The sequence below is a fragment of the Tauraco erythrolophus genome, chromosome 21, assembly GCF_009769465.1.
Source record: "Tauraco erythrolophus isolate bTauEry1 chromosome 21, bTauEry1.pri, whole genome shotgun sequence".
Lineage (NCBI taxonomy): Eukaryota > Metazoa > Chordata > Aves > Musophagiformes > Musophagidae > Tauraco > Tauraco erythrolophus.
The window spans coordinates 3,090,765-3,102,594 of NC_141485.1; the positions used below are offsets into that span (position 1 = coordinate 3,090,765).

General features: G+C 61.2%; 1 protein-coding gene across 2 annotated transcripts; it reads left to right on the forward strand.

The window, feature by feature from the left end:
• The first annotated feature begins 2,670 nt into the window (after positions 1-2,670).
• TBX2 (T-box transcription factor 2) lies at positions 2,671-11,377 on the forward strand. Of its 2 annotated transcripts, none has more exons than XM_086624658.1 (7): positions 2,671-3,035; positions 3,748-4,015; positions 6,509-6,655; positions 7,801-7,877; positions 7,993-8,162; positions 9,426-10,036; positions 10,931-11,377. In XM_086624658.1, the coding sequence occupies exons 1-7, from the start codon at positions 2,671-2,673 to the stop codon at positions 11,375-11,377; spliced, it is 2,085 nt and encodes a 694-aa protein (XP_086480784.1). The 2 variants fall into 2 exon arrangements, with proteins under 2 accessions (XP_086480784.1, XP_086480785.1); XM_086624659.1 differs by having other exon boundaries at positions 7,993-8,156.
• Positions 11,378-11,830: the final 453 nt, after the last annotated feature.

Sequence of the window (11,830 nt, forward strand, 5' to 3'; positions counted from 1 at the left end):
TTGCGACGTTACAGCGGTGCGGGGGGACGCGGCCGGGGGTCCCGGGCCCTGGGCCGGAGGAGAGGCGACCTTTCCTCGCGGGGACCCGGCTGCCTCCAGGCCCCGACGAGCCGGGCCCCGCGTCTCCCCACGGAGCGTCGGGAGAAGCGTCTGCGGGAGAGCCGCCCCCGGCGTGGGGCGATGCCGCCCCGGGGCAACAAAAGGCTCCGGTTTTGCTTTGTGAGGGGGAATTAAAAAAAAAAAAAAAAATAAAATACGAGCAAATCCCCATTTTTGCCAAAGCTGCCGTCAGCAGTTTTCCGCGGCGGCGAGGAAGCAAAGTCCAAATCGGGTCTAAATTTCAGTCCCCGTTCAATGGTCAGCGGGACCCCCCCGGCCCCGCCGCCCGGGGCAGCCCCGGGGGGACGCGCTGTGCCCACCCCGTCGGGCGCGGTGGCAGGGCCGGGCGGCGCAGGCAGAGGTGAACCTGCCGCGGGACACGGGCAGGTTGCGAACGCCCCCGAGAAGAGCCCGGGGCTTGGGTTTGGGCTCTGTGTGGCGCCGGGGGGCAACGGGCGACGATCGCTATCGGCAGGATGAACCGGGGGGGGGGAAGGGTAAAGAGGCGAGGTCGGGGTGGGGAAGGGGCACCCCAGGGGTTCCTGTGTCCCAGCCTGCGCTGGGAGCAGCGACACGCGGCCCCGAAAACTCCGAGCTACTGCGGCCGCGCATCGCTGCGCATCCGCGGAGCAGGAGGGCCGGGGGCCGGGCCCGGGGGACAGAGGAGGGGGCCGGCCCCCAAACCTCCCCCCCTCGTCCCGCCTGGCCGCAGAGCAGGCGGCGGGGGCAGGAGCCTTGGAAGGATGGCAGGGCGCTTTTTGAAGATTTGGGGGTAAATATGAAGTGACAAGAGACGGGTCTTTATTGTGAGGGCTCAGCCGCCTGGCGCCAGGGCCCTCTTCAGCCACCGCGGCCCTCAGTTAATCAGCGCAGATCTCCAAACCGACCTCTCCGCGGGGACACCCACCGCGCCCGCCGCCCCCGGGCCCCGGCGCGGCGGGACCGACCCTAATCCCTCTGCAAACAGCCCCGGAGTGTCCTCCTCCGCCTTATCTGCCTCCCCCCGCCCGGGTAAACAGCCCCTCCGGCCGGGTGCAGCCGCGCCGGCCCCCGGCCGCGCACCCGACGCGCCCCGACGGCGGGGTCTGTGCCTCCGCCGCGGGCGCGGGGCTGCGGGCGGGACCCCCACCACCACTACCACCACCACCGCCTCGTCGGGGCGGCTGCCGGCAGGGTGGAGGGGGGAGGGAGGCGACGGCAGGGGAGCGACTCACCCGCGCTGGAGGTCGCCACTCGGGGGCCTCGCCGCCGGCCGCCGCCCGCAGCTCTCCGCCGGGCCGCGCTCCCGGCGGCCGCCCCGTCGGCGCTGCGCGGTATTGCGCGGCTGTGCGCGGAGCGGCGGGCGGGGCGCGCCCCACCTCGATCCGCTCTCCAGGATCTGTCGTAAGACGGCAGCCGCCGAGCTCCCCCGGCCGCTCCCCCCCTCCCCGGCCCGCCGCCCCCGCAGAGACCGGCGGGGGCCCCTTTGCCACCGCCCTCCCGCCCCCGAGGCTCCGGGCAGGGCGGACCCGGGCGCCGCTCCCCGCTCCGCCGAGGTGGCTCCGCGCTGTCCCCGCACCGGTCGCGGCCGCTCCCCGGCCGCGGCGCAGCCGGGGCTGACCCGGTATGCGGAAAGGAGCCGGGGGTGGGATTTCGAGCACTTTTCTCTGTCATTGGTTAATATTTTATTCTGTTGACATGTTTTCTTACTGCCGATGCTTCCGACACCTTCTTCTTTTTTTTTTTTCTTTCCCTTTTTTTTTTTTTTTCCCTTCTTCCCTTCCTCCCTCCCTCCTCGACCTTCCCCCCCCTCCCCTCCCGCCCCCCCGTGCCCCGGAGCTTGGCCGGAGCTGTCAAAACCACGCCTATGCAGATCCACAATTGGTCTGAAACGCGTAAAATCAGCAATCAAGGGGGCTTGGCTCATTAGCGGGCGGATCAGAGCAGGAAGGACATGTGAGATAGTCACAGTTTTGCAGAGATCAGGACAAGATCTAACCGTTTCCACTCCGGCTCCTTTAGCCATGAGCAGCCCTCGCCCCAGCGCCGTCCGCGGAGCGCGCAGCCGGGCCGGCCCCGCCGGGGCGCAGCCAGGGCCCGCGGGGGTGTGAGGGCCAGCGCGGCCGCCCCTGCCCCGCCGCGCCCCGCGCCGCTCCGCGCAGCCCCGCGCCGGCTTTTGTTTCTATTTTAGTGTTCGGAAGGACTTTACCGGGAGGGCTCGCTCCCTCGCTCGCTCTCCCTCGCTGCAACAACAACAACAAAAAATAAGGACCTACTGTCTCCCCTCCGCAGACCGGGAGTCCCAGGAGCCGGGAACTGCCTCTCTCTTTTTTCTTTTTTTCCCCTTCTTTTTCTTTTTTTTTTTTTTTTTCCTCCCAGATCTAGTTCCGCTGTTTTTCGGCTTTTTTTGTGTGTGTGCGCGCTTTGGTTTTGTGTGTGTTGTTGATTTTCCTTCCTCTTCCAGAGACTCGAGCGAGTTCGCTGGGCAGGAGAGGGGAAAAAAAAAAAAAACAACCAAAAAACAGAGAAAAAAACACACACTTTTTTTGTAAAGGGAATCCCTCTTTTTCTCCTGGATTTGTGGATGCACCGATGAGAGATCCAGCCTTCCCAGGGACTGCCATGGCTTACCACCCCTTCCACGCACCCCGGCCGGCCGACTTCCCTATGTCCGCTTTCCTCGCAACCGCCCAGCCTTCCTTTTTCCCGGCTCTGGCTCTGCCTCCGGCGGCGCTGGCAAAGCCCATGCCGGACCCCGGGCTGGCCGGGGCGGCCGAGGCCGGGCTGCACGTCTCGGCCCTGGGACACCATCACCAAGCCGCCCATCTGCGCTCGCTCAAGAGCCTGGAGCCCGAGGAGGAGGTCGAAGACGACCCCAAAGTAACGCTGGAAGCCAAAGAGCTTTGGGACCAGTTTCACAAGCTGGGCACCGAGATGGTGATCACCAAGTCCGGGAGGTAAGAACCGGCCCCGCGCAGCCCCGCGCAGCCCGCCGCGCACCTGCGCGGCCGCGCAGCGCCCTCGCCCCTCTGTTTCATCCCGCTTTCCCCGGTGTTCGCCAAATCCGCCCCGCTGAATGAACGCGGAGCGTTTCGATCTCTGGAGCTTTTCGGAGGTATTTACCCCCCCTCCGAGCTTCCCCCACACCCCGCAATTATTACTTTTCCGAGCGCCATCCCAAATTAAATGCGTGCGCGCTCGTTGAGAGCCCGGAATCCCCCGCGCATTTGTTTACAGCGCTTCTCGCCGCTTCCTTCTCTCCTGCCAAACTTTCCCTGCGGCCGGGGTCGTCCCCGGCCCTGCCCGTGTCTCTGGCCCCGGCCCCGGGGGAGGGCAGCGGCGGGGCTGCCTGGGTGCTGGGCGAGCGGCTCGTCGGAGGGCAGGAAAATGGGGTGAAATCCGGGATGCTTTTTCGGTCCTTATTTCCCGGAATGGGATTTTTGAGCTTTTCCTCTGCTTTCTGCCACGGCGGGTGCAGCAGAGAGGGGTGAGAAGCAGCGGGACGTGAAAAAAGGCTGGAAATCCGGAGTGAAGCTAAACTAAAACATGGTGGTTTCGGAGCGGCAGCCGGGGCAGGGCGGTGCGGGGCGGCTCGGCGGGGCCGCGGCCGTCGGGGGTCGGCGGCGGGCGGGCGGGCGCAGCCCTGTACCGCTCTGGGTCTCTCCGCAGGAGGATGTTCCCCCCGTTCAAGGTGCGGGTGAGCGGCCTGGACAAGAAAGCCAAGTACATTTTGCTGATGGATATAGTGGCGGCCGACGATTGCCGGTACAAGTTCCACAACTCCCGCTGGATGGTCGCCGGCAAGGCCGACCCGGAGATGCCCAAGCGCATGTACATCCACCCCGACAGCCCGGCCACGGGGGAGCAGTGGATGGCCAAACCTGTTGCCTTTCACAAGCTCAAGCTCACCAACAACATCTCGGACAAGCATGGCTTTGTAAGTGCGGCTGCGGGGCAGAGCAGTGCCCCTCGACAAGGGACCACGGACAGGAGTGGGGTTTTCCCGGTGCCCGACCCTGCTCTGCCCGGGGGCGACCGGGGAGAGCCGATGGCTTCAAGAGCTTCTTCCCCCGGCAGCAGCACGCCCGGGGCTGGGCTGGACGGCAAGGCCTTGCTGGGCCCTGCGGGGGCCTGGTGGTCCCGCAGACCCCCAGCCCCTATTCCTACCCTGCACCGAGGGGCAGCTACCCGCTGTCCTGTGGACGGCTCCCCCGGGAGGAAATAGGAGGGCTGGCCTGCGGGCAGCCGCGGGGTAGCCTCCTGGCCTCCGCGGCCTGTCCTGCCGCCTTTCCCCGGCCCTCGGGGCTCTGCGGGGAGCGGGATTTGGGAGTGGAGGTGCGGGCCCAGAGGCCGTGCCAGGGGATGCAGCCAGGGCAGCCCCGACGGGGCGGCGGGGCTGCGGCCGTCAGTGTGGGCCGGGCCGGGCTGGGCCGGGGGGACCGGTGCTGGGGGTGGCAGCACCTGCGCTGGGTTTCCGCAGCCGGGAGCAGGGCCGGAGCTGTTGGGAGCCGCGGCTCCACACCGACTGCTCTGAAAGCCTCTCTTTATTTCCCGATTGATCATATCTGCATCACCTAAAGGAGGTAAAACAAAGCAGAACAAAGGATAAAGCCAAAAAACTAACAACGCAAACAAATAAAGAAAAAAAAAGAGAGAGAGAGAAAGAAAGAAACTGAAGCTTGTGGGCGATTTGCAGAGATCCACAGAAAGCAGGGTCAAAACGCGAGGGGAGCGTGGTCCTGCGTGAATGCACGGGGGAAAAATAAAATCACGGCGGACAAGGCGGCTACCTTTAGCCTCTGGACAAGAATTTAGGGCGATAAAGGGAAAGTTCATCGTCCAACGACGGTGATATTGTAGTTAGCGGGGACCCGAGGCCGGCGGTGCGGCGGCAGAGCCACGGGGCAGCCGCGCTCCGGGGCTGCGGGACACGGCGCTCAGGGTGGGAGGGCAGCTCAGCAGCCCCCGGGTCACTTCTCTCTCTCTCTCTCTCTCTCTTTTTTTCTTTTAAAGCAGAAAACAGTGTCTTTGTTAAATAATACATTGCGAGGTTATTTATAGACAGCAAGGTAAATCGATAGAGAGTGAGTCTAAAAAGTAGCATTTTTTCTGATACCGGGGGAAAACTAGTTCGATTCAGCGTTTTTAACGGTTCGCCTCCTTCAATTAAAGATTTCTAGTATCTGTCGTTGTCCAAAATCCGGACTGTGTTAAATCTGGGAGATGAGGGTTTAGCCAGTGCCCATCTGGTCAGAGAGGGATGATTATTTTTTTTTTAAAGGAATGCGGATTTGCACGTCTGAATGAGACTTTTTGCACCATTTTCATGATAAATCCCGTCTAGATAATATCAATATAATAGCGATCCGACAGTTCATCAGCAGGTGATTATTGCTGGGGTTAAAAAAGGGGGGATTTTTTTTTATTGCCTTCTAAAACGAAATGAAGTGATAATTATTTAGCCATTTGGCCGACGTTATTTGACAATAATTACTCCAGCTTTCGCCGTTCCCCCACCAATTCCGAGCGGTGAATACTGCATTTCAGCCCAACCACAGCAGGTTGGGGAATTATTTAAGCGCTATCCGGCAGGAAAACGTTGCCGGTGCGGGCAGCGAGGGGCAGGGGGTCGGAGCGGCCCCCGGGGCGCGGCTTGGTGGGGGTTCAACCGCTCCCGAAAATCCTCAGCCGAATCGCGGTGAATTCAGGTGGTATTTTGATTTGGTGGGTTTTTGTTGGGTTGGTTTTTTTGGTTTTTATTTTATTTTATTTTATTTTATTTTTAATACGGTAGAGAATGACTTTGAGTGTTGGCGAGGCTTTCAGACACCTGGCTGGAAAAAAAAAAATGTCTGTTTCTTCTGCAGCGTTGCTCCGAGACATAAATTTAACATGGCTCATGGTGAAACGCTCCTTTCACGTCGCAGGCGCTGGCTGGGGCTGGCACGGGTTTCTGCCGCCACCGACACTAATCGAGAGGTTTTTTTAAACATTATTTTTTTTGTGGTGGTGAGGTAGAGTATTTTTTCTAAAAAAAAAAAAAAAAAAAGGACGGAAATATAAAAAGCGGCGAGAAATGTGTCGAAAACTCGCCTCGCGTTTGCGGGGTTGTAATAAACCGGGGAGATCCTTTTGCTGCTTTATTGCCGCGCTTAACACCCGCAAAGATGCTGCTGTGCCTGCCTTCCCTTGACCTCCTTATTCGGGGGCAGATCGTGCAACAGCATAAACAAAAAAAACAGAAATCTCCCTCTTTGGCGGCTGCCGGCATTTCTTCCTCACGGTGAAATTCTATTTTTTTTTACAATTATTTTTTTGTCGTTTTCGGGAGAAAAGGGTTTGGGGTTTTTTTAGGGAGGTAACTAGACGCGCGCGTAAGGTGGACCGTGGGGCTGACGGCGGCCGCGGCTCTGCTCTCTCGCCCACCCAGACCATCCTGAACTCCATGCACAAGTACCAGCCCAGGTTCCACATAGTCCGGGCCAACGACATCCTCAAGCTGCCCTACAGCACCTTCCGCACCTACGTGTTCCCCGAGACCGACTTCATCGCCGTCACCGCCTACCAGAACGACAAGGTACGGCCGGGCACCCCATTCCCTGTCGCCTGCCCCATCCCTCACCCCTTATCAGGGTCTATTTGTGTGTATGTGTGTGTGTGAGGATGCTTTTGGGGAGAGTGGCCAAAAGGCAGCAACAGGAGAAAGGTTAAACCCCAAGCCCTCAGAGCAGGAGGCACCCTTCGTACTACTACTACTGTTATTACTATTGCTAATACTCATGCTATTATTACTACTTCTATTATTACTATTTTTAATTTCCTCCTGGGCTTTGTCGTACCTTTTCTGGGACATGGGAGTCTTTGCTGCAGGCCCAGGCTGCAGAGAGCAGCACTGTGGCCTGGGCAGCCTCCCGAAGAAGGTGGCCTGGGCTCGGGAGGAGCCAAAAAAATAGAGCCAGATAAGCTAATTTTAGTTGCTTTCGTGATTTAGCAAGTGTCGCCCTGTGAGGAGCGGAGCCAGGAGAGCTCGATGGGGAGCAGAGAGGCTCTGCCGGCCCCATCCAAGGGTTCTGTGTGTGTTTTAACCCAAAAGCTGACCCCCACCTCCACCCCTGGCTGCTGATGCTAATTGACAGCTCTGTCTGAGGGTCCTGGTGGGCTTGTTTCCCTCGTAAAGTTTATGGCGAAGAGTCACAATCGATTAAAGAGCACTTTGTCTGCTCGCCCGCCGCAAGCTGCGCGGGGCAGCCGCCGGCCGGTGGGCTCCGTCGGGCGGCAGCGGGCGGGGGATGCTGCGGCCCGGGGCGGCCCGGGGCAGCCGGGGTTGCAGCGGGGCCGGGCAGCCGTGCCTTTTTCCAGCACCCCTCTCGGGGCCCTATTTCAGAGCCATGCATTATTGAACGCCCTAATGTCGCCGGCCCCGAAGCCCGTGGCGGGGAGGGATAAGAATAGCTTTTAACCAGCGCCGCGCGGCTCAGTCGCCATCTTCCCTCCGGGGGGCCGTGAAAAATAACTTCCTATCATTAAGACTCTATTAATAATTCAAGCCCAAACCTCAGCATCATTTTTAATAAAGCATGCGGTGTGTTAAAGCGGGGCCGCGGCCGTTTCGCAGCCTGCGCAGCGGACCTCGGGCTCCCCGACGGCGGCGGCGGGGAATTGGGGCGGGGGGGCAGCCGAGCAGGGCTTCACGCCACCTCCTTTCTGTCTCCCACCCCCCAGATCACCCAGCTGAAAATCGATAACAACCCCTTCGCCAAGGGCTTTCGGGACACGGGCAATGGCCGGCGGGAGAAGAGGTAAGGGGTGTCCGTCCGTCCGTCCGTCCTTCTCCCCCCGCTCCGCCCCCGCGCAGCCGCCACTCCGCGCCCGCGGAGTGCCGGCCGCCGCCCGACGCTGCCTCTCGCCCCGTAGGAAGCAGCTCTCGCTGCCGTCGCTGCGGATGTACGAGGAGCCCTGCAAGCCCGATCGCGACGGCGGCGAGTCGGACGCCTCCTCCTGCGAGCCCTCGGCGGTGCGCGACGCCCTCCACTCCCCCGTGGGCGCCCTCCCCAGCCCCCTGCGCCTCAAGGGCAGCGGCAGAGGTAAAGGGGCGACCCTCGGCTCGGCCCCCACCGTCCCGCCACCGCTCTCCCCTGGCTTCCCGCACCCCGGCGTCGGGGGCTGAAGGGAGGCGCGGTTGCCAAATTTCCCCAGACGTCGGGTTTCTGGTCCCTCGGGGGCCTGCGGATGTCGGTTTCTTCGGGGCAGAGAGGACCCCAAGGGTTGAAAGGACAAGAAAGGAGTAAAAGCGAATGGCGTGCACGGTTTGCCACGTTTTCCTGTTTATACATTAGTGTAAACAAGAAGAAATGGCAAGGCAGCCCGTGTGGCAGCCACGTTTGCCCAGTTCCTTGCTGGTGCGTGCCCTGCCTTTCATGGCTAGCTCAGACTTCCCTGGAAAAAAAAAAAAAAAAATTAATACATTTGAAAGGAGAAAAAATGTTGTAACTCCAGGGCTTCAAGCTAGTAAATGAAAATAATCTTGAAGTTCCCACGTTGCAGTTTTTAGATGCTGGGTTTTGTCTTGCCGCGCTATCAATCTGCTGCTCTTTAAATTTTCCACCAGCCCGATTCTCTGCAAACCTTCATCAAAACTGCAACCCCCCCCACTCCGAGCTGCTGGGAGGGTTTATTACACCCCTCTCCTCTTTCAAAGGCTTCCCCAAATAGTTGCCCCAGCCTGCAGAGCTTCACCTAACTCGCACCAAAATGTTGTTTTCGTTTAGTGGGAGCTGGTCGGGCAGGAGCTCTGCTCCCCCCACCATCACCATCCCCTCGCCTCTCGTCCCCCTGCCTTCTCTGAGAGCTCGATGTTGTTTGTTTTTTAAATTAAAGCTCCTTTTAGGAAAGTCTGTCCCATACCTCTTGCCTTAAAACTGCCTCTTTAACTTGCCTCAACATGCACATTTGGAATAAATCCCCGGCACGCTGTTGATCAGCTCCATGTAATTAAATATATACAGGACCATTTCCTCCAGCGATGTCCACCCGCCCGTGCTCCCTTCATCCCCCTCTCCGCATTTGAGTTTGCAGCTAACGAGAGCGATGCTGTAATAGGTTTTGGTCCTCCATCAAACATGTTTTTCCTGTTTGGCAGAGCAGCAGGACTGCTGCTAATCCCCTTTCCCCAGAGCGACCGCGGCACCAGGGCCCATTTCTGCCCCTGAAATGAGTTTCTCCCATTAATAACGATTGGGGCTTTGCCACCACAATCTCTCCCCGACGCCAGGGCTCCTGCGAGTGACCTGCCCCTCGCCTCCCCGGGTGCTTCTGCTCTGACCCTCTGCCCCTCCATCCCCTTGCAGAGGAGAAGCCGGGTGCCGACAGCGACGCGGAGGTGGAGAAGGTGCCCGAGGAGCGACCAGCAGCAGCCAGCCCTGGCGGGGAGGACGCGACACCCCGCGGCAGCCCCCGGTGCCCGGAGGAGCGGAACAAGGAGAGGCGCAGCCCGGAGAAGGCCAAGGATGGTGCATCTCCCCGGGAGGGTCCTGGCGAGGGCCTTTTCGGCGCACGGGGCCTGGAGAAAGACAAGGTGGAAGGACGAAGGAAAGAGCCGGACACGAGCAAGAAGGACGCAGAGGGCGGCGGGCTGGGCAAGGAGGCCTTCGCCCCACTGATGGTGCACACGGACAGCCCCCCACACCTGAGTGCTGGGCACTTGCAGAGCCTGGCGCTCTCTGGCCTCCATGGGCAGCAGTTCTTCAGCCCACTGGGTGCTGGGCAGCCACTCTTCATCCACCCAGGACAGTTCGCCATGGCCCCCGGCGCCTTCTCTGCCATGGGCATGGGACACTTGCTGGCCTCGGTGACCGGCGGGGGCAGCCTGGAGAATGGAGCCCTCTCATCTGCCCCAGGCGCAGCGGGGACGGCCACCCCCTTCCCTTTCCACCTCTCCCAGCACATGCTGGCCTCTCAGGTAAGGCCCCACACCCACCCTGTGTCCCCGTCCCCATCTCTGTTGTCCAGCCAGGACCCCTCTCCGTGCTCTGGAAGAGCAGAGTGCTTCGGGGCACAGGGCAGGCCTGGCTGGCATCACCCCCAGTGTCAGGACACACAGGGTGGCCCCAGTGCAGCTCTCGCGGGGTCAGGAGCTGCTGGTGCCCCCAGCCCCCTCATGGCCCCTGAAGCCCACGGGGACAAGGACAAGGGGGTTACACTCCTCCGGACCCCTGATGTGCTGCCTGGTGTGGCACGGGCAGGATGTGGGGGACATTTTGAAGGCTGGCCTCAGGGATGATTTGAAGAGGAATCTTGATTTTTTTCTCAGCTGATATGGTTCTCCCACAGGCAGGAGCAGAGTCGGGATCTGTGGCCCCGCCTGACCTGGCTGTCCCCATCCAGCAGCCCCCCATCTCCCTGCCCGCCCCAAAACTGATCCCGCAACGCCTGCGCTTGCGTTGCCTTTGCCAGTCCCTATGATGAAACGTATAAAGACGGCTTTGAACTCCCCTAATTTATCGATCCTACTTAACGATGTGTTTTAATGTGGTTAAAGGACTGTGATGCTGCACAGACAGGGACATGCAGCGTGTGGGGAGGTACAGGGGCAGGGATGGGGCAAGCCCTGGAGAGGGGTTTTTGCCCAGTGGCAACCAGCTCGGCTTGGTGCAGGGCAGATGGGGCTTCCCAGCTCCACTCCCTGCCCCAGCCCATCCCACAGGGATATCCCCACGCTGCGTTTTTAGGACTACAGCAGGGTGTCCGGCTTTGCCTCGGCTTTCTCAGGGGAGCACTGTCTCACGGGTGGGCAGGAGGGAGGACGCAGCGGAGCGTCGGCACGGCTCTCACCCCCCTCTCTCTCTCTCTGCAGGGAATCCCGATGCCCACCTTCGGCGGACTCTTCCCCTACCCTTACACCTACATGGCAGCAGCTGCGGCGGCCGCCTCGGCCATGCCAGCCACCAGCGCGGCAGCTGCCGGGCCGCTCTCCCGCAACCCCTTCCTGGGCAGCAGCCGTCCTCGCCTGCGCTTCAGCCCCTACCAGCTCCCGGTCACCATCCCACCCAGCACCAACCTGCTGACCACCGGCCTGCCCGCCAGCCTCAACCCCGGCTCCGAGGGCTCCAAGGCCGGCAGCAGCCGGGAATCCAGCCCCCTCCCCGAGGTGCCCCTGCACAAGGGGGGCAGCCAGCGCCCCACCACCTCCCCAAAGGGCTCCCTGAAGGAGTCTCTCAACGAACTGCAGAACATCCAGAGACTGGTGAGCGGTCTGGAGAGCCAGCGGGAGCTGTCACCCGGCAGGGAGTCCCCCAAGTGACAGATGGGGTGGGCAGCGAGCCCTCCCGGCAGGGCGGAGAAGCACTGGTATTTTGTACAGCACAGTATAAATATTTATTGCGGAGCGAGGGGTGGGGGCGGATGGGGAGCGGGGTGCTGGAGCAGAGGGATGGAGCCCCGCCGGCCAAGCGGACCCACCGCCCCAGAGCCAGGAGCGGAAGGTGGGAGCGCGGGGCTCGCCCACCCCCCCGGGCTGGGGGGCTGGGAGCGGCTCCTCCAGCTCCAGCTCAGCGGTGGAGCCCCCTGGCCCCTCCGCTCCCCTGCTCCGGGCACTGGGCAGCTCTTGGGGGACAAAAAGCCGTTGTGGAGGCACCCAATGGATGGGGTGGCCCCGATCCCTGGCACCAGCCCCAGGGAGGGGAGCGGGGCCGAAACCTCATCTGTGCAAGGGGAGGGGGGGGGAGGAAAAAATAATTGACAACAAAAGAAAAAG